Source organism: Xiphophorus couchianus, chromosome 24 (assembly GCF_001444195.1).
Source record: "Xiphophorus couchianus chromosome 24, X_couchianus-1.0, whole genome shotgun sequence".
In the NCBI taxonomy this organism is placed as follows: Eukaryota; Metazoa; Chordata; class Actinopteri; order Cyprinodontiformes; family Poeciliidae; genus Xiphophorus; species Xiphophorus couchianus.
The window spans coordinates 15,545,432-15,567,383 of NC_040251.1; the positions used below are offsets into that span (position 1 = coordinate 15,545,432).

The following is a 21,952-nucleotide window of genomic DNA, read 5'->3' on the forward strand; positions in this document are numbered from 1 at the left end:
AACAGGCAACATGTCAACTCAGTGTGAGGGAAGAGGAGGCAAAAAGAAGGAGGAGACGATGAGAGGGGGGAGGTTTAGAGGATGGAAAGGAGGAAAAAGTGAGAGGTTAAAAGCGGTGAACTTCCGCAGGGTGTCCGTGATCCGGCCTTGTGAGAAAATAAACATGCACAGTGTTGCAAAATGCTCCCGCTAACGCTGAACCTTTAACAAGACCGAGGTCAGACACGGAAAGAGATTTTCAATTCAAAAGATCTAACAGTCACAGTCAGAAATAGAAAAAAGAAAGCTGGAAGTTCATTCTAAACATTTTGTCATTAAAACCTGGTCTGGGCAATACAGCTTCGAAATTAAATCTCCAGTTTTTTCATTTCAGATCTGATCTGATTTTAATCTATTTTTCATTTCAATTTTTCATTAATTATGAGATTACAGTCAGAATTTTAGCTGGAAAAGTTGCAATTTTGCCAGGAAAAAAACAGTTTTGATGAGAAAATTTAAAGTTATCAGGATCTGACGTAACCAGCTCAGTTTGTGTCGTTCATTCTTAAACACACAGAGTTGTTTTAAAGTCCTGTATTGATAATTTAATGTTGATGTGTTAAAAGATTAACTATTTCTATTCAGCATTATTTCTAAAACTCATAGCAAATGCTCAACATTTCTCATTTTAATTTTCTGCTATTTTTTGTGTTGGGAGTCATAAAACGTTTACTGTCCTGATTTTATTATTTGATTCTTTTAATTAAAAAATAAAATCTTAACCTGACCCTAACATACTGAAGCAGAGTTGACCTGAATTCAATGTCCAGATGAATAGAAGCTGTAAAACACGCTTGTCAGACAAGATGGCGGTAGACGTCACTCTGAACCAAAAATTAAACAAAACTTCTGTCGATCAATAAAATCGATTTATCGCCCAGCCCTGTTACAACCGCAGACATGGATTTAAATTTGTGGTTGCAGTGAGAAAATATGATTTCATGAATTTTTTAACACTGTTGATGTTTTGCCCCGTTAAATCTGAAATACCACACAGTAAATGTAAATTCTGGTTATTTTTGGCGCTGAGCTGCGTCTCCAGGCCTTACCTTGCTGTTCTGCAGCAGGCGTGTCAGATGCTCAAAGCAGTTACTGTTGAGGAAGATGGCTTGTAGAACTGGCCTGTCTGAACACAGGAACATGTCCCTGATTGTGTCTGAAAGCCAGAAACGGGAGGAATTAACACACAGAGAAACACAGAAGAAATTATTACTGTTTATGTTTGGGTAAAGATACTACCTAGCATGTGAACTTGCAGCGCCACAAATCGAATCTCCCAGTGTCGGCCGAGTGTGGGAACCTGACCCTTGGCTGGTTGCTGCTGTTGCTTAGCAGCGACCACAGCAGCTGGGTCCGAGTTGAGCAGCTTGAAGTAGTTTTCCAAGACGGAGGCGATCTCCACCTGTCGCTGGTCAGAGCTGGAAGCCAGCAGGCACTGCACCACTTCCCTGAGGCACCCCAACGTCAGCAGGGCCATGCGGCTGACGTCCTCGCTGTCCCAGTCCTCGGCCTCCTCCGATGAGCAGCTCCCCGTGTAGCTGTCGGCCAGAACCCGCATCAGCACCTCCATGGTGGCTGGAGAGATGGCGAGCAGAGCGTTCCTCTGCAGGCGGAGAAACAAGACGAGATGCTTTGGGACGTTACCCCATTTTCACAACGACAATCTTCAATTAATTTATGTTTACTGGGATTTTATGTTACATAAAAAACACAAAGAGTGACTGTTGGAGTTGGAGGAAGATTTGTTTATATCTTGTTCTTAAGAAAATATAGTAGCAAACATCTATATTCACCATTCCATCCAAATTAAACTCGAACCATTTGCAAGTAAGAATATGCTTCAACTGAAGCTGAAGGATTATGTTTACAGCCTGTCATCTTTGTGACCTATGACCCCAGCCTCACCTGATCCCCTGCTACTATGGCTCCAAACAGGTGCAGCAGGCAGCATTTCAGGCTCTCCTTCAGATGCTCGCTCTCCTGGAAGCACTCTAAACCAAAAATAAAAACCATAAATCAACATATTTGATCTCTAAACTTAAACCAAGCAAACTGTTGAGGCTCCTGTCATTTTCTCCAAACAAAAACAGTCAAGCATGAAAAGCCGATCTGTAACCCAGATATCATCCAGACTGCAGCCGCACCGTTAACTTTAGTTTGGTCATCTATTAACCCATCTGTCAACACATCGAGCTGAGGAATGAAATCTGACATTGTGGCTCCAGGATGTCTACTTCCTTTAACTTCAACTAGTTACCAAGCAGAAGTCACCAAAACAGCATAAAACAGACGACAGGCTAATTGGTCGGGCCCCAAGCGTTATCTTTTCTGCAAAACCACAGCAGCCGTGCATACGACACGGGACAGAAGAGCCTCTTTGTTCAACATGGCCGCCAGAATTTACTATCTGCTCATCTCATCCCTGGCAAACAAACCAGAGGCACAGAGCGGATTCAACAGGAAAAGCAGAGATGAAACAGAAGAGGGAAGCTTATGTTGTGCAATTTTTACAACTTCCTCATCTGCACCTGTCGAGTCATTTGAGAGAGGATGATAAGGCGATTTTCACCCATCAACCGTGAGATTATAACCACCGTCGGCTTGGTCATCAGATTACGTCACGGTTTGTTGGAAATATTTACGGTAAAAGAAGGGAACGAATTCAACGGTGAGCGTAGCTGCTTTGTACTTCTGCCTTCCCCTCTCGACGGCGCCCAGCTGCTCCCTGTGGAGACAGAAGAGGAGAAATCTAAGAAAAGTTTCATCACATGCATTTATTTGACCAATAACCAAATTAATCATATACCGAATTTATAAGCTTGTCCTGTACAAATAAATCCTGGAATGACCAAATTATAAACCAGGACATTTATAAAAATTATAATTTATAAAATGCACTCTAGATTATGTAAAAAAACAAACAAACGGAAAATAGCCTGTAGAATTAGCTTATTATTAACCAGTATCCACGTAAATAACTAGGAAAAAACTACTATTTTAGGGGTTACCTGCGTGTCCGATGTCTCCAGTTGCGGTACGGGTCGTAGAGGCTCTCGCAGAACGCCAGCGAATGGCGGACAAAGTCCTCTGCCTGACTGTGGTCCATCATCTCCTTCTCCTTGGTCCGACTCTTTAGCTGTAAACCAACAAACAGAAAACCCGTCACACCTGCCACCACGTGTCCCACTATCATTACTCCTATGAGAAAGCATCTGGAGTCAAACCTGCTGAATATACAGTGTTGTCATGGTGATGATGTGATTGATGTAAGAGCAAGTGCCAATCTCCTCGACATTGGACAAGTTCCTTTGAGAAACAACCATAAAGAATCAGACAGCGGGTTGGTGTAGGAAGGATTATCTGGATTATTTAATTCTTATCCGACCTGCAGATGATGATAAGGAACTTCAGCAGCAGCAGCGCCAGGTTCTGCTGCTCGGGCTCAAGGCCGTCTGATGCTTTCTGGACGCACTGCAGCAGCTGGTGGCGCAAAACCTGCAGGATGTTGTCGGGTAGCAGCGTCAACACAGGTGGAACCTCGTCTGGTCTGAAAACACAGTGATGAAGACAGACGCCATCTTTAATGGAAGTATAGAGCGACTCCAATGTCTCGCATGCCTCAGCTAAACAACTTTCATCTGACACTCATATGATTGAGCACAGACAGCCAAGAAATCAGATAATACATGCAACAAAATGTAGCTGCTCTGCTCCAAATCACGTGTCATGGCTGTGCTACGTTCGGTTTTGAAGTTTACCGGCGCTTACCTGGAAGGGGGCTTTTCGAAGTCTACGTCGAGGCATTGCTCGTACGAGCTGATGAAAATCTCCAGCCATATCTTGAAGTAGTCTGGATCTCTCTGGAAAAATCCGGAAGAGGAAGACAGAGAACAAGGGAGCAGCGAAGGACGAAAGGGAAAAGAGAAGAGGATAAAACTGTTAGTTAATGTGTTAAAAGTTAAACATTTATTAGGTAAAGATGTGAGAAATGTCTTAAAGTAAAATCAGTCAAGTTGAGCTACAAAATAAATCTGAAGAAAATCTCCAGTGCCAGACTTTTCAAAATAGAAAAAAACATGAAGACGTGCAATTAAGTAAGACAGATGTTGTTGTATAGGATTGGAAAATGATCGCAAAAAAACAGCTGTTTGCTACCTGACAGGCTTTCACTTTACAGGAGGTATAAAAAAAACTAAAAAATCTTCTAAGCTCAATGTTGCATCACCTAAACAACAATTAGATGCCATCTAAGTGACAGCCAATTGTTTGGCAGGCATGATAGGATAATGTCCTCTCTGTCCTACCATCACAAATGTATAAGTGATTAATTCTGCTGAAATTTTAACCAGAATTGAAAACAATATGATAAAGAAAGCGCTTTCAACCAGCAGGCTTACGATAAGACATCCAAAATTTCAAGAAAATGCTTAACTCAGTCCAGGAAAGAAAGAAGAAAGAGGGAGAAGAACATTGTTGTTCTTTTGATACATTTTAAATTCAACACTTTAGGGTTACCCAAACATCCAAAGTCTTCAGAAAAAGGAAACAGCAGTTACACACATTGGTTCATCTACATATTAAAGAACAAGAAGCGTGAAAGCATTTAAAGCCAACACCAAAAAGAGGAAGTGGCCTCAGGTGTCATCTTTCTAACACCTACACTGCAGCCGTGACTCGTCTCCTCAGGCTGTTTCATAACCATTCACACCTTGAGGCATGTGACCAAAACAACCCGCATGTTGGCAGTTAGGAAGCATTTCATAAGTAGCAACAACTCAAACAATGGACAGGATGGAGGGTTGGGCGAGTGACTCAAGACTGCTGGTGTGATTCTTCTCACTACCATCTACAAGCCTAATACTCCCAACACGTGTTGAGAACTCCATCTGTGAATGAGAGCGATGGTTGAAATTCCCTCAAGAACTGCTCAACAGGTTTAACATCAGGCGGTTGTACTTTGCTCCCCGAGGCAACAATTAAAAACCTGTCAGACAAGAAATTGCTACCATAAAAACAGAAGGTTGCAGCTGCCAGACGAAGGGAAAAGGAATGTCTAAGGAGAGATAGGATAACCTTCCTTCACCTGCTGGAGAGGGAAACTGGCCTGGCTGCATTCTGAGGCCGGGTTTCTAGAAACTAGAATAGCAACATTAGCTAAATTCCTTGAACAACAACAAGGGGAAGGATGAGACATCCAAACGAAAGCAGAGGAATAGATTTAGCTCCTTAAAAACAAAGCACTCTCTTACGTTATAAAACATACCAGAAAATTAGTAGCCATGAAAGTAGATGAGCATACCTTCACATTGTTCAGTCAGAATCCTCTAAGAATGAATGGATCCCAATGTGGGTGGCCAATATTTCCTTATTTTACATTTTTCAAACCAGAAAGAAAAAACAAAACACAGAAACTTTGGTGATACCACGGGCCTTCCTGTTATCTGCTCAGTCTTGCTCTTTCTCCTGAATGAATAGCATATATATGTCAACATGCTTTACATTGAAAATATATATTTGTATAAAATTGCTTCCTTTAATTGGAATCTTACACTGAAGCTAGTAGTTAATATATTTTGTGTTGATTGCTGGGAACAAAATAATATTTCTTTTAGTTGTCAGAAAATTTCTAGTTTGTATAAATAAATATAAATCTTTTTTCTGCAGATATCTTTGAAATCAAATAAGTTTTTAATTGAAAAATATCACTAAACTTACTCACAGTTGGAATAATTCTCTTTTTTGTTTTAAATTAAAGCAACTACATTTGTTATTCATTTTTATTTCACACTTTACTGTGGTATCCAAAATTATAATCACAATTCTTTGGGGGTGTGGGAGGTGGGGAGGATTTAAAATAAAAATATGTTTAAACTATCAAATAAAAAGGTTATTTAATAGAAAAGTATTCCAATCTCAAAAATCGTGTGGGTCCATTTTCAGCAACAAAAACAGAATATGGGTCTCTTTTCTATAAATATGGCTACCATGAAACTATATAGCAAAAAGAAAAGTGTTTATCGACATTAGAGCAGCATATATAATTTAATCCCAAACGGGATACATTTTCTACCGTCTTTCAATTTCAAAGACGGTAGAAAATGTATATCAAGTGCTAAGTATGTAAACTGTGCCTGCCAATAATATATCTGGAACTAATATGGTCTGGATATTGTGATGGCAGCCCAGTTCTCCACCATTCCTCAATTAAAGTCCACAGAAAACGATTCTGAGGGCTGAAAATGGCCCTGCTATTGGTCATCACACTGTGAGAATCTAAGAATAACAAGAAACACGACCGTAGATGTTTCTTTTTCTTCACTGCTGTCTGGTGAAAGAGTGGAAACGGGGCAGAAAGGTTGACAGGTTCTGTCTGCGTGTCAGAGAGTGAATCAGCCAAAACGAAGCAAACAGGCTGTGTGAATCAGCACGAGTCCAAGTGAAGTCATCAAGACAATCTAGCAACGCTGGCTGCTGTAGGGGTGTGTGTGTGTGTGTGTGTGTGAGACCAGGAAAGAGGAGAAAAAAGAGGCTAGTAGACATCTGAGTGGAAAAAGAAAAAGCTAAAAGGAGAAAAGCATGAGTGCCTTCTTCCTAGAGCCGCATAAATCAACGTCAACAGTGGGAGAAAAGCATTTTTAATTGGCCGCTGCTGAAGCCAGTTTATACTTAAGCAATAAATATCCTATTGTCCCGATGTGGATACTGCTGCCAGATCACTTAAAGACAATAATTCAAGACAGCAGCTTTACTCTCAAGAGGCTGCAGCCTGCAGGAAACACTGACTGAATGACTGTGGTGTGTGTCTTAAAGAATGCCCTCTTTTAAGCACCAGTACAGATGCCCATTGAGGGTTTGGACTGTGCTGGAGGGGGAACACGCCCTGGCTCTGTTTATTCTCATCTGTCATCAAGACCTGGGCAAACACACACACACACGCACACCCACAAAACCATCTACACTTTGCAAGTAGCAATCACAGACATGGCGTTTCACCTCCTCAGCCTTAATAAAAACGAAACCTCGTGATCCGCACCAGGAGACTGAACGGCATTTCAAATGATCTGTTTACGTTGACCGCCGTGAAATCAGGGGATCGATGCTCTCCGTTCTATAAAATGAGATTTCACATTGATCAGAGGTTGGTGTGAATGTTACAGTGGAGAGTAAAACACCGATCGATGGCCAGGAACCTCCATCATCAATTGGAGGTGAAGTAATGAGAAAGACGAAGCAGTTGGATAAAGTGTATCAAAAATTGCAAAAGCCTGACCAGACCTGATTAATCTTCAGATCCAAAGTGTAAATCTTGTTTATATTTGGTGCATTTTGTCCAAATGAACCCAATAAGTTGATACCATGTGCCTTTTTTTTCTCTGTAGCTAAGAGATTAGTTTAACATTTCTACAAGTAAAGAAAGGACCAGCATGAATGATGGCTTTTAAATGTGTCTAGTAAGTATAAGGGCGGCTTCCTGGGCTAAATTTAAAAACTTCAGGATTACAGAAATAATGTAAAAAAGAATCATTAAGTCAGTAAAGTGTATGAGTAGACCACTGTGGTCGAACAGCTGGTTGAATGGCTTCCCAGTCGGGTTTGTGTGGAAACACGTGACCTGGTTTGGTTTGGCGCTTAACCCTCTCCTCTCTTTAGGTTTAAAGGTCGTCTGTTTGTGTTTCTGCTCCCTCTTTGGCCCAACATCATTTCCTATTTCTGCGACAACTCCTCTGACCATGATGTCACTCCTGCACGTGTATTTATGGTCGCCAATGGGAGGAGTTAAAACCCCTTCGAGCGATGACATCACTGTTATTCCAGAGATATTCATGACAGAGATAAAACAGCCTGCAGCAAGTTTGAATATGGGATGTAGACGGCAAGCTTGTGTCTGTCATCTTTTTTTCTTCCATCTCCCAGGAGTGCAGAGGTTTATGCAAATTACTGCCGCTTTTTCCTCCACTTGAGTCAAAAAGCAACTCGAAGGAGGGCAGGGTGGGGCGTCGGTTCTGTGATCTTAAATGGAAATCCATGATTTGTAGACAGCTGGGCATTCTCCTCTAGAGTTAGCAAAACGAAGGGTGAAATGATCCCCAGAGGCAGTTGAGGCTTGTTCCACCTTGACGGGGAATTTAGAGGATTTTCTGCAGCAAACAAAAGCTTTAGGAGCGTAAACCGGCATTATTCAAAAACCACGATAAAGCCTTGACTTTCTCCTGCAGGCTCTGAAGCTAATAACCCGGTGGAGGAGGGAAGGTAATGCAGGGTCGTTTTCCGTTTCAGGGAGGCCTCGACTATCAGGGGACAACACCGGACCAATGAGAGACAGCTTAGAGGAGAGCTATGTAACAGCCCTAGTCGTCTGTGACCCCTCTGCAAGTCGGAGTCAACTCCAGCAGATTTACATCAAAGCTGAAGTGTTGCTCCACATTTCGCTGCACTGAAGACACAAACCTTAGTGGATTTTGCTGGAAATTTATGTGATGGGTCAACATAATGTAGTGAGTTAAGTGTGGAGCAGAAGGAAAAGGACACATTTCTTAGTTAATTTGAAGAGCTCCACAGTTAAGCATTACCTTCTGTTTGGTCCATCACATCAAATCCCAATAATGAACATCAAACTTGTGTCTGTAATGTTATATAAATTATAAAAGTTTAAAGCAATAAAAATAAATCCGAGAGATTTCTAATGTTGTAGCCACAAGTTAATCTTATGAACTACAGTCGTTAAAGCGTAATGGAGGAGAAAATGTGTTTTAAGACACATTTTTCCTACTAACCATTTTATTTCCCCGTTGAAGTCGTGAAAATACAACACAATTTACTAACAGAGAGCCATTCGTGCTTCCTAACACAGATTCCACAGCTGCACCAGAGACAATTCCTGACCTCATCCCTGAAAACGCTGCCACTCTGACAGCTGCCAGAGACAGAAATGTGCTTCACATCTTCCACATTTCTGACCTCTGGATCATGAGCTAAAAGAGAAAACAGAAGCTAAGCCTCTTCCTCCTTTTTAGCGCCAGGAACTAAGTGGCTGTCATGGAAACAAAAGATAGTCTACCTGACTGGACCAGATGAACCAGTTCTTCCCAAACAGAGAAAGGTTGTAATAGCTTTTACTTTTACCATATTTACCCAGCTAAAACACGCCTTTAAACTACTAACCTACAAATGATGGAGGCTATATTGACCTATATGCTAACTAAGCTCCATAATGAGAGTAATATTAGTGTTTAAAGGTATAAATGAGTTAATTTATTGAAAACAACTACAGTATTGAAGAAATTCCAGACATTTTTTAACTAACAATGTTTTCAAACAGAACAATATTCTGAAATGCTAAGCTAATGTTAGCATTCTGTTTTGATAGGACTCACTAGTAGTTCTATTGATATATTTTATGCTACTTTAAAGCTTCATGTCACAATACCATCACTCAATGTGTAAACTCCTAAAATCTCTGAATCAGGAGTAAAATATTTCCATGTTTTACTTTCAAATACATAAATTGATACTTTTGTGGTATTTCATTGCAAGTTTGAGCTGGATAGAGAGAAGAAGAGGCTCCTCAGGAGGTCTGGCATTTCACACAAACATTCCTGTCTGATATAACCCACATGACTACAAGGTTCTTCTTACAGACAACCTATCCGGGCAACCCTCACACATGTCTACACATATAGTTCAGGGAAGTCCCATACTCCATGTCTATAGCGTTTTGCGGAAGTTTTCATATTTTGTCACAAACTTCAATGCATTTTATTGAGACTTTATGTGACTAAAGAATACAAAGCACATTACCATGAATACAGCATGAAACATGGCGGTGGCAGCCTCATGTTGTAGGGGATCCTTTTTAGCAGGGACAGGTTTTTTGTAAAAAAATTAAACATACACTTTTCCTAGCATTTTGTTCTACTTTGTGTTGATCTAGGTCATAAAATATGTTAACATTTGTGGCAGAAAAAATGTGCAAAACTTCCAGGGAGTGAATACTTTAACAATGTAGGCTCAAAGGGCCAACGTTTATTGAACTGCTCTTCTCTCTACAACTCTTTGGCCTCACACAGAGATAAACCCCGGCCCTGTGGACTCTGGCTCAGAGCCAGGATGAAGTAAAACTATCTTTTCTTAGTCAATGCAAATACACAGTCCAGCTAGAACAAATGCTTCCAGACATAGCTGGCATTTTCACAACTGATTGGGACTGTTGTGCGCAACCAAGACAGCAACTTAACGCTTCTGTCAAGAACCCTGCGGCGCAGGTAGAAGACACACCGTCCACGTCAGCGTTCACCCTCTTAACTTCTCAGCAGGAGGATTATTACATGTCATATGCTGCATGGAGGAATAACAGCTTCATGTGTAGTGAGCTGTGCATAGCATGTGTGTCTGTGTGTGTAATGGTGAGGGATTACTGAGGGAAGAAAGTAAGGGGCTGCAGCCAGGCTCACGTGAGGAGAAGCTTAGGCAGGCTGTTTTGATTGGACGGCAGGATGTGCGCGTGCTTTATCGCAGAGTGAATTAAATCTAGCCAACAGCTGACTCAAGGAACGCCTGCTCTGCTAGTCTGCTGCTTGGACAAAAGATGGATGGCTGAATGTAGAGAGATGGAAGGAGGGAAGGAGATGCACCATTTTGGTCCTTAAACACACATTTTCCCATAAACCCACTTTCTTTTTCATACATATATGTATACCTTGAAAATAGAGAACATTTTACCAGACGATAAATTGTCCCAGAAGTTATCACGATAAACAATACTATTGTTGTTTAGAGACCGTTCCCAAAGATCAAGAACCTTTAAGTTCTGATAAACACTGAAACTGGAAGACATTTAAATATCCAAAATAAATAAACGAAACAACAAAGCAGTCGACTGAAGACTTTTGTCATCCAGTTTTTGGTAGAAGAAAAACAATAAATTATACAAATAGAAATTATTGAGCTCGCTGTAGGCGATTAATTGATTTGTTGTTTATTGCTATATGTCTATTTGAAAATACTTGAATAAACCTCCAGACTTTTCCACTTGTGATTGGTGGACAAATACAAAAAGAAAGTTTTTTGGTGGACAAATACCAAACAAATCTACAAAATATAAAGTTGCATCTTCCTGTGTCACCAGTACAAAGAGATTGGATCTTTGGATGCAAGGAAACATCACCATTTGACCTTTAGGAGGATTATGCGAGCAGTAGATCATCTCACCTTGGTGCAGTAGAGCATCCACACCTCGTAGAGTCTTTCGTTGGATGCCATAGTGCCACAGAGAGGGACACCCCCTCCTTCAGGCTGCGGTGACAACAGAGGTCACTTCCCTGGCAGTCATGATCCGAAGCCATCCATGACTTTTCCGGGAGAATCCAAAATTACTCCATAGCAGGTCAGAACTAATTCCTGTGTAGGACGTGCAGCTCCACGGCCTGTAATCCCACTTCTCCACTCCTCTTCCTCTTCTTCTCTCTGGAGGTGTGGCTGTGTAGGACAACACGAATAATTACAGTGTCGCGGCAGGGTGTACACACATGCTACAGTAAATACACTCTGGTGGTTATGTCAAGATACAGTAATAATACTTCACTGTACTCTGTGCTTACCGCTAAACCTAAACATACAACAGACCGTCGGTTTATCGGCCTGAACGCTGTCATACGATTCCCACCGTACCTGGTCAAGCTAGCTAAAAACCTAGCTGTCATAAAAGAAGCCTGTTTCTATTTCTTTAAGCCCCCCTTCCTCCTCCTCCTCCTCCTCTTCATGTGACAGAAACGTCTCGTCCGCCCCAGCATGTCCGACTAGAACACGACTCATGAAATAAAATAAAAATAAACGTCAAAGAAAAAGACATTACAATGACAAATTCGTCGCCAACTTGAAGCCCACTTACCTAGATAGCGAAAAGCCCAACTGTCACCTCCGCCACCGCCGTCTCTAGGGCTGCTGTTGCTGCGGGAAGCTTCCTGTCAGAGGATGTTTGGATTCCTTTCAAAATAAAAGCCCCACAAATACCAGATGATGCAGAACATTATCTACTGTACATAATGAACAAGCTACTTACAAATAATGACTACAAATGCAGTCTGTTATCAATAATTCCTTAATTTAATACATTTTACTTTTGTTTGTTTGTTGTATTCATTACAATTACTTTTAAACTATTACAAACATATTTATTTAAACAAAGTAACGAATTAATTTCATAGGCCCACTTTTGGACTTCCAAGCTAAATTACTTTGAGTACGCCGTCTACTCTAGATCATAACTGTAATCTTATTTTGGTAAACAACAAAAGGCTGTTGAGATCTATAAATATTCCGCCGCTATAAAATGCAAATCTATTCGAATAAACCAGGCTTGGCGTTCAACTCCAGTTTATTCAAACGAGGTAATAAATTTGCAAGTGAAAAACTGGGAAAATTTATTTTGATACAGTACCCTATTCGCGACACATGCTGCTGCTTTACGGTGTCGATGTGGATCTACGTGGTTGCTAAGAGCAGGATTTCGTTTCCGAATCTTTGTCGCCCTCTTGAGGAATTGAAAAGTACTGCTTAGTTTGAGGTTGTGCAGATGTGTCATTTAAAGGGATAGGTCAGGTTTTTGTTGCTGTTGTTGGAGTAAACGATTACGTCACGTAATCGTTTACATTACGTGACGTAAACGCAGCACACTTTTCATAAAACCTATATAATAACACTTGTTTTATTTGTCAGAGGAATGTCAAATTTTTACGATCCATTTTAAACGTTTTTAATGTAAAATATTAAAAACTATGGCGCAAAGCTTGTCCAACTCTACAAAAAACCCTGATCTGTTGGTGAAACTTTTACTTTTAAAGAGAATTACCTTAGATTGCATCACAACCAAAAGTCAAGGCACCTTACTCCTCGTTGAGTTTTGTGTATTTTTGCACATTTTTCCAATCCTGTGGGAAGAGTAGCAAACAGAAAAGTTACGTCTGAATATTTCTTAGGAAAATAACAGCATACATTTTTTTGTTTTAAAGCAGAATTAATTATTTCTACTCATGGAATTAGCTGCTCTCGCTCAAAAATAAAACTTGCTTCAAATTCCATCAAAATGGTTTCTCATCAGAAATGTATTCATAAGAGTAATAAATCAAAACAAAAATAAACTCGCATTGAAAAATAACCACTCAGGAATAACAGCAAGCATGGGAATAAAAACATATATATCGATATTGTACCATTAATACAAGTAAGGCTTATACAGCTACCATGTTTGATATGTACTGTAACTCACAGTTCTCATACACAGCACGCTTAATCACAGTTACAAAGAATTCACCAGATCCTATTAAAAACAAAGGCATTGCTGGATAAGTGGTTGAAGAGCACAATAGGAACATTTTATGTAGATCAGGACAGGGAAGACTAATGATTCCTAACCGCTACATCAGGTTAGCACTAGATACAGCACATTTATTGCTTTTGTGCCTTTTTAGAGCACATTTAAACACCCATGTTGTAAATTTTCCACACAAGAACATACAGCAGAAAGAGGATTACAAGGCTGGCTCTAATTGTGTTGAGAATGACTTAATAAAAACACTGTTTTCTCCTTCAATACAATAAGAAACCTGGTGTTTTATGTACCTTAATACTTCATATTCACAGCTGGAACACATGAATCTACAATAAACATGTAGCAGTGGCCCTTTCTTTACAGAATGTGTGACGATTATTAGTGTGCTGACTCATTTTAAAGATATAATTACTAAAGATTTATATATTTGAGCAGCTTCTGTAGTCCAGCACTTTCACAGTTGGCTCCCGCCAAAATCTATCCATCAGACAAACAGATAAAAAAGAAAAACAAGTGATAAAATTATATAAAAATGCTCAGACTGTTGGGTTAATATTAATAATACAAATTAAAAAAGCACAGTAGAGCATGGCCTTGCTTTTCTTTGATTGTCTGTATTTGGGTTGCTAGTCGGAGAAGTCCCACGCCGCCTCTGGAGGCTCGGCGGTGGCTGATGGTGGAGTGGGACACGTGGGGCCCGGTAGGCTGGACACGGGCCGGTCCTCAGGACAGGAGAGGGGCACTGCTGGGTACATCAAGCTGAGGAAAGAGTCTCTGGTGTGCCTCTTCACCTGGAACAAAGCAGGAAAATGTCTGACGCTACTACAGCCAGAAAAAAATTATATTAGGTAAAAAATTAACCACCATATTGTTTTACTGACTATGTTTGAGTAAAAGTTGATACTTAAATGACAGAAAATTTACTTATTAAGATTTTAATTTTGTTTAATAACCCCTACACACAACACCACCACTTCTATGCTTCAGAATAAAAAAATAGTTCTTATGCATGATTTAAATCTTGACTTTGAAGAATTACATCATCAGACAGACCAACATATAGTTATGTGGAAATTTTGGCATTTTAACTTTTTTCCAAAACAATTTCTTTCAATGTAAAACAATCTTTTCACAGATTATTTCTCTGATATTATTACATTGTTTTAACAGAGCAACAAATATATAAAAACATTTATTTTATTAAAGTTAGATACTGCAGCTTTAAGTCAAATAAAAAAAGAAGCAAAAAAACAAAATAAATCCCCAGTGAAAATTTATAAAACTATTTAAGTTTCAGGGAATTGTAGTCAGAGGTGATAAAAATATTGTACTCAAGTAAAAATAAAAAGTAGCTATCGAAGAAATTACTAAAGTAAGAGTAAAAAAGTATTTGATAAAAAGTCTACTCAAGTAACTGATCAAATTATCAATCATTTAATATTTAAAAATTACATCATCAGATGGACCAAAATATAAAGTTAAGTGGAAATGTTGGTATTTTAAGGATGAAATTGACAATAATTAATATAAGTAACTAAAAATAATAAAATCAGGCAAAATAAAATGTTTCCAAATCAGTGTCTTTCAACAAAACATTATGAAAGTAACAAAAACTGCAGGTGTGTTTTTGGTTGAAACATGTTTCTTCTTCATTCAGTGGGTAGAAAATCCAGAAACTTTATTCAAGTAAGAAAAGCGATATTTTATAATTAAATTACTCAAGTAAAAGTAAAAAATACAGCGCAGTAAGAGTACATTTTATCAAAAAAGTTACTCAAGTAAATGTATCCCAACCCTGATCTAAGTATTTAGGACATCATACCTGCTTAAAGAAGGCGTGGCTCAACAGTTCAGAAGCCGACGGCCTATAAAAGGAAAGGTTTTGTTATAATTTTTGTCGTTGTGTTTAATTAAATGTAACGTAGCAGCCGCCTCGGTAACGACCTGCGCTCCGGCTGCTGCTGCAGGCACAGCTGAACCAGGCTGTGCAGCGTCGCCGAGTGGTTTTTGGGTCCCGGGCTCTGCGGCCGGTCGGTGGGCGGCGCGGTGGCGCTGTGCATCAGGCTCCCGGTGGCCACGCTCTCCCCGATGCCGGAGTCCACCCCGGAGCGGGAAACCTTCAAGCCGCCCAGCGGGAAGGGAGCCACATCCAGCAGGCAGCAGTGGGAGCCGCGCAGCTTCTGAAGCAGCATCTGATTGAGACGGTCAGACGGTTTAATGGCGGCAGGCTTAAACACACCCACGGTTCAGGAGGGAAGTGGTTACCTGAGTGGGTGGCATGTCCTGGAAGGGAACCCTTCCACTCACCAGCTCACAGGCTACGATTCCCAAACTGTAGATGTCTGACTTCACGCCGTAACCATGCAGGTCCTACTGAGGACAAAACCACAGGGAAACAGGACTGCTCAACATAAAACTGAAACTTACAGGGAATAATTGGGGAATTATTTCTCTATGTTGCAAATAGGAGTGCACCAATTCATGTTTGATCTTTAATTCTGATTTATTTTATATACATCTCTGAAAAAATTGAAGAGATTACTACAATGAACCCCAATGAAAACATTACTATTGTTGTTTCTAAAAGGATATGATCTTGTTTGACATATGGAAGCACTGCATCTTTTTCGTTATTTTGACCATTACTCATTTCTCTCCAAATAAATGCTACATTTTTGCTTGGGATTTCAGAGACATGTTGTCAGTAGTTCATACAATAAAAGAACAATGTTAATTTTACTCAAAAACATAAACCTATAAAAAGTAAAATCAGATAAACTGATCATTTCAAGTGGCCTCTTAATTTTTTCCAGAGCTGTAAATAACTGAAACTGTCAGCCATTAGAAGGTCACAATACACCTTCAACGTTCCAAACTTATTTTATTAAAAAACATTTTAAAGATATACAAATACAAATAATACAAACTGACTTTAAGGTTTTCTTGGACTATGAAGAAAAAAATAAATGCAGCAGCTTCCTGGATATTCTAATCTTATTTAAAATAATATCGGTTTTATGTTAAAAAATAAGGAAATTGATGCATTTTGATTTATAAATGGCAAATTTTTTATCTTTTGTGTCGTTTTCTGAAAGTTTCGTAAAACATAGTTGCAATTATTCAGCCGCCTTTACTAGTCTACACAGTCTAGTCAAAGTCTGCCCCATTGAAATCCAGTAACAGACTGGAATCAGAATAATAAAATGTATAACATTAAAGGAGTGTGAATATTTTTACAGGATGAGTCCTGACCTGCCGCAGCAGCTCTGGGCTGAGCCAGGGCAGCAGCGCCGGACTGTGGTGCGGCATGTCGAACACGGCCCTCATCCTCTTCCCGTCACGCATCATGCTGTAAACGCTGTGCAGGCCCGACAGGTAGACCCGGCCCTCCTCTGACAGCAGGATGTGACTGGCCTTCACCCCGCTGACCGGACAACACCAAGACATGGAGACATTTACAAACATTAACAAAAACGATGTGCTTCTGGTCCACTGACCGGTGAATGTAGCCCATCCGATGCAGGTAATCCAGTGCTTTCAGGACGCCGTGCAGCAGGTAGGCGATCAGGGATTCACTCATTCCATCGGGGAAAAACGTAAGTAAGGCATCTGCAGAGCCTGCAGGGAAAAACGGAGAATAATCTGAACTCCTAAATTATTTAAACCGCTTAGGTATGCATGGAACTTTGATGGGAGGTAAAACCATCGGGCTGTGAAAGGAAGAGCGTTGCGGCTAACCGTAGGCCATGAGGGGCGTCAGCACCCACAGCTGGCAGGACGAGCAGAACACCAGGCGGGACGTCAGCAGGTTGGAGTGATGGAAGAGCCGGGAGAGAAGAACCTCGTTCTGCGGTGGAATGAAAATACGTTCATGCCGGGTATTAAACACTTTATTATGTAAGGAGAGGATGCCAAGAGGTTATTTCATTTAAGAGAGAAGAAGGGAAAGCAGTTTAAACAACCGTGGGTTGATGTCAGAAAGTCATCATTTTGCCTACTTGGCAAAAATTAGGTGTGGATGTGGCTCCTGACATTGATTATTGTTGATCGGTTATTTTACAATTTAACAAATGATCAAGTTAGTTTAGATTTCTCCTAAAAATATTCACTCAAGTTGAAATTAGTTTAATGATCTGAAACATTAAGAAAACAAAAGTAAAAAAAAAAAAAGCAATTTGTTTTGGTTATTAATTAATCCATTACGTTACAAAATATCATAATTCATACATTTAACTAATGAAACAAAAATGTGCAACACAGTAGAATTTTGCTAAATGTTTTAGATTCTAACCAAGAAGTTTTTTCTTCTACTAGTTAGGATCCTCTTCTTAGTGGTGTTAGACCAGAATATGCAAAGTCTAGCGTACACACCTCCGAATTGTGCATTAGCAGATAAGTTTTTGATTTTTTGCAAATAGGAGAAGGCAGATAAAAAAAAGCACATGCAGATATGGTTATATTCTATATTTATATATAACAGTTTACATTGGTTTTATAAAATATAATTTTACAATAATCTCAGCATGACTTCTAAACATTTGTTTCAAGCTTCAGGAACTTGGTGTTCTTGGAAACTATCAAAGCTGAATAAGTTCTGAATTGATGGTTCATAATGCTAATCTCTGAAAACAAGAACTAGAAGACTAGATCAGCCATGAAGAACTTAAACACATCACAAAATGACTGTCGTAGCACCAGGTTTTTAAGAATTATTCATTTTCCCAGCATGTTTCTGAGTACAAGTGTTAGTTTGGTTTGTAGTTCTGTTGTGAACTGAGCTGAATGTTGGCTCTTTATGAGGATTAAGGTCATGTTTAAAAAAACACCCAACCTCATAATTTGATCCCTAAAATCAGCTGAAATGACAGACGTTGGTACTGCAACTCTGTTTTAGATTTACAAAGATTGTTACACATATTGAACAAGATCACATTCTGGTTTTGAAGATAAAGAAAGAAAAGGTCTCTAGATGCCAGATATGAGTTTACTATGAGCTGCAGCAGTTCCTCCTCGGTGCATTCGTCCAGGTTGGTTTGCTTGACGGCCACCAGCTGGCCGGTCGGAATGTGTCGCGCCATGCTCACCTGGCTCAGGTTATTGAACCCTTTACCTGCGATACAAGGTGAAATCTCTCCATCATCCCTTTAAGTCACAGTTAAGGACTTGTATTATATTGTTTGGGTGGCCTCACTCAGCTCGTTCAGCAGCTGGTAATGGGCCGGCTCGGGCGACAGCCCCGTGATGTCATCGCCGCCGGCCGGGCCTTGCAGGGTGTATTCGGAACCGTCACAGCTCTGCAGGGCATCCAAGGCAAAAACTGAGCGTACATGTGACAGAAAAATCATCCATTTGTTTGATTATTCTGTTAAATTTAAGAATAAACCGCATCTCCAAAGTAAACCACTAATTAAAAACTAAAATCAAAATAATTGTTGAGTTTAAGGTTTGCAGTTTATCGCATAATAAATTTTCATGTTGATGAAATATTTTGTTTATAGAGACTTCCTAGTGCTTTTTATTTTTTTATTTATGGTTTCGGCTGTGTTTAGTTTTAATTTCCTTTTTATTTATTTATGTTCTCATGTTTCATTTGGGATATTTAAAATATCTTCCTGCACCAGTATGAAGTGTTCTCTACAAAATTAAAGTTCATCAGCCTTTGAGAGGGCGTGCTGGCATTATGTTTCATATGTATTTTATTTATTATCTTTTTTAATTTAAAGTTACAAAACTACATAAAATTAAAACATCACAATAATATCAGACAAGAGAGAAAAACAAAGACAACATGTGCAACTGGACTTTGATGTCAAATACATATTAAGTGTATTATTATCTATATATTTCTTAAAAATGGTTTTAAAATATCAATATTATCAATATGGGACATTTATCCTCTAGTAAAATGCTTGAGTCTTAATGTTAGATCGTTTCCCTGCTCCCAGCAGGTGGCGCTGTAACACAAAAAGCAGCAGAGTGAAGCAGTGCAGGGGGATGCTTGCAGGTTTTGATGATGCAGGAAGCAAAGAGGAAACTTCCCCTCTGCATTACATCACCACAGGAACATGGCCTCAGCAGCACATGATTTATTATTATTATTAAGTAGTTAATAATAAATATTAATCATGAACTACTGTATTAGGAATGTAGAGGATAATGTGAAGGGAAGGGTGTGCTTCCAGCTTGATATCTCCTTGAAAAAGTATTCAAGTTTGAGGGGAGTGAATACTTTTGCGAGGTTTTAAGCGTTTTAATCTCTAAGCTTATGATGACAGCATGTCAGCTACTGACCTGAAACTGGTGGCTGGTGTCTTCATAGCGCTCCTCTATGTCCATGGGCTGGACCTGAGAGTGGGATATGCAGGAACAGTCCTGGGGAGGAGGGTGGAGGAGCAGTGGTGAGACATGCCCATACAGGAGGAAGAGGACGAGGAGGAAGAGGAGGAAACAAAGAGCGAGCGAGCATCAGGAAACATGGTACACCCAACGCATCCATGGGTGAAAATGTGATATGAGAAAGGGAAAGGGACCCGGATGACGTCATGTGACTAAAGCAGAGCGAGTCGATGAACGTGTGAATAGATGAACCATTAAACAATTCAGCGCTAACACCATACAGCTCACTTTTTAGGTATCAGAATGAAAATAAACTCCTTACAACGCCCTTAGAAACCGCCAAATAAACAACATTTTATTATATTATTACAGTGTTATACATTTAATAACAGAAAAATCACATTTTTAAAGCAGTAAGTAGGTCTATCACAAAAAAATCTATTTTGTTTACAGTGACTCCATAATTAATTGTATTTGTTGTTTAGTTTATTTATTTTTTATTTAAAATGTCTTCTAGTTCAAGTGTTAAATGTTCGTGTGACTTTAAAGTTCATTGATATTCTACTACAATTATGCTGAAATCAGTTGTTTTTCTATCATTTAATCTCCTGAATTTCTAATTTTGCTAAATCACAGCAGAAACGCACGACGGGAAAAGAAACCCATGCTGCTTGTTGGTCTTACCAAGAAAGACATGGAGTCCTTTTGGCGATGGTGAAGTGACCGACTTTTTCATTCATTCGTTCAAGAGCTGCAGGGGTCCGATGGTGACAGAGGGAGACAGCAGGATGAGGCGTGGCGGTGAAGCATGAGGCACACGGAGGAAACTCCAGGATGAGCAGCAGGCCGGATCCGTCAGCCTGCTGGACCTTACCTGGCTACATCAGCTGATCTTTAGCTCCAAGGAAACTCAATTCACCAGCAGACGTCCATGATTGGTGGGGATTCCTGGAAAACAGAGTGCCACAATTTAATGTGCAATAACTTGTTACTTAATTATGCACGATTTATTAAATAAAACTGGGAATACAGTGTTGAAAAGCAACATTAAATTATGTTAATATATATAAATCCCTAGTAATCTGCTAAAAGAGCTGTGTGAAGGATGATTTATTTCCTTCCCATTTAATAAAGTAATGAGATTCCAGATTTTTCACTTCAACTAAAAGGGAATTTGACAAGTAAAAAGACCGGGAAATAATCAATAATGTAATTAATAGTGTATTTTTATGTAAATTACCGTGGAACAGTCAATAAATCTGGGCAGCAAAAAACTAACTTAATGATTTCAAAGCTTAATGAAGGATTTCCACATTTAAATTGATGTATTTAACAAATCCTTGATATAGTAAATTAATTATATAGGACATTTGTAATTATTCGACGCATCTCTTAAGTCACTTACCAAGTTAAAGCAAGTTTTATTCAAATACTGTGCTGAAAGGCTGTGTTTTAGTCCACGATAATGGTTGTGTTTGCAGAAATGTAATATTAAACATTCACTTCATGACTCAAAAGATCAATTAATACAGCCAGTTTGCATATTTATGCCAGTAACCAGACTGGGAGTTGTAGTTGTTGCAGATATCTGTGTAAACAGTTGCTGCACTGAACTAACACAGGTTACTTTTCTTTTAGTTTTCTCCTTTACTTTAAATTGTCTGAGGTAAGAAAACCAAAGCAATCTGCTTACCTTCATCTCCCGATAGCGCGTCGACATAAACAACTTAAAGACACAAAGGGACGTCGGTCACCCCGCACGACGCCCCATCCTGCGCTATTCCTTCCCCAGATTAGAATAGCGCTACATAAAAACCTAATATTTACATAAATGTTGGACAATAACAAAACGACATCTTCCTTTGGGGAGACTTTTAATTTGACACTGATCTCCGGCGCTTGATTGAGGCGTGATTGGCTTTGGCCGTCGCCATTAGATGATGATGATGATGATGGCTGCTGTGAAACGCCTTCTCTTTTCCTCCTGACAGGGAGGAAGTTAGCGTCCGATTCGTATGTTTCTGTTTGGTTCAAAACAAAAGGGTTATTCCGCTGCATTTAATAACTCCGCCTAGCTAAAAACATGTTAAATTTCTAATCAAATTGGGCCTTGAAATCACATATTTTAAGTTTTAACATTCACAAATTACTAGCTTGATATTTAACATTATTAATAGTTATGGCTTCTAAATATGCCTGCAGACAAAGGGAAAAGAACAGCTAAAAAAATCATTCTTTTAAATTTTAAAC

The 21,952-nt window shown here is 39.5% G+C and overlaps 2 protein-coding genes across 6 annotated transcripts in view; both read right to left on the reverse strand.

Moving 5' to 3' along the window:
• nbeal1 (neurobeachin-like 1) overlaps positions 1 to 13,082 on the reverse strand; it is a 38,955-nt gene extending 25,873 nt beyond the window's left edge. For both annotated transcript variants that reach the window (XM_028010287.1, XM_028010286.1), the window contains exons 1-11: positions 12,887 to 13,082; positions 11,927 to 12,021; positions 11,248 to 11,514; positions 3,808 to 3,899; positions 3,425 to 3,586; positions 3,264 to 3,345; positions 3,048 to 3,175; positions 2,682 to 2,764; positions 1,945 to 2,030; positions 1,279 to 1,642; positions 1,089 to 1,195 (exon numbers count right to left, since the gene is read on the reverse strand). In XM_028010287.1, the coding sequence (XP_027866088.1) occupies positions 1,089 to 1,195; positions 1,279 to 1,642; positions 1,945 to 2,030; positions 2,682 to 2,764; positions 3,048 to 3,175; positions 3,264 to 3,345; positions 3,425 to 3,586; positions 3,808 to 3,899; positions 11,248 to 11,298 (1,155 nt within the window). In that variant the 5' untranslated portion in view covers positions 11,299 to 11,514; positions 11,927 to 12,021; positions 12,887 to 13,082. The remainder of the gene's footprint in view (positions 1 to 1,088; positions 1,196 to 1,278; positions 1,643 to 1,944; positions 2,031 to 2,681; positions 2,765 to 3,047; positions 3,176 to 3,263; positions 3,346 to 3,424; positions 3,587 to 3,807; positions 3,900 to 11,247; positions 11,515 to 11,926; positions 12,022 to 12,886) is intronic.
• A 133-nt stretch (positions 13,083 to 13,215) lies between these two features.
• Positions 13,216 to 21,633, reverse strand: stradb (STE20 related adaptor beta). Of its 4 annotated transcripts, XM_028010306.1 has the most exons (13): positions 21,396 to 21,633; positions 20,577 to 20,650; positions 20,387 to 20,453; positions 19,658 to 19,738; positions 18,558 to 18,660; positions 18,355 to 18,476; positions 17,105 to 17,213; positions 16,864 to 16,984; positions 16,619 to 16,790; positions 15,632 to 15,736; positions 15,311 to 15,558; positions 15,189 to 15,231; positions 13,216 to 14,157 (listed from the first exon to the last, which is right to left on the reverse strand). In XM_028010306.1, the coding sequence occupies exons 3-13, from the start codon at positions 20,396 to 20,398 to the stop codon at positions 13,993 to 13,995; spliced, it is 1,281 nt and encodes a 426-aa protein (XP_027866107.1). In that variant the 5' UTR covers positions 20,399 to 20,453; positions 20,577 to 20,650; positions 21,396 to 21,633; the 3' UTR covers positions 13,216 to 13,992. The 4 variants fall into 4 exon arrangements, with proteins under 4 accessions (XP_027866107.1, XP_027866109.1, XP_027866108.1 ...); XM_028010308.1 differs by lacking the exon at positions 19,658 to 19,738; XM_028010307.1 differs by having other exon boundaries at positions 20,387 to 20,650.
• Positions 21,634 to 21,952: the final 319 nt, after the last annotated feature.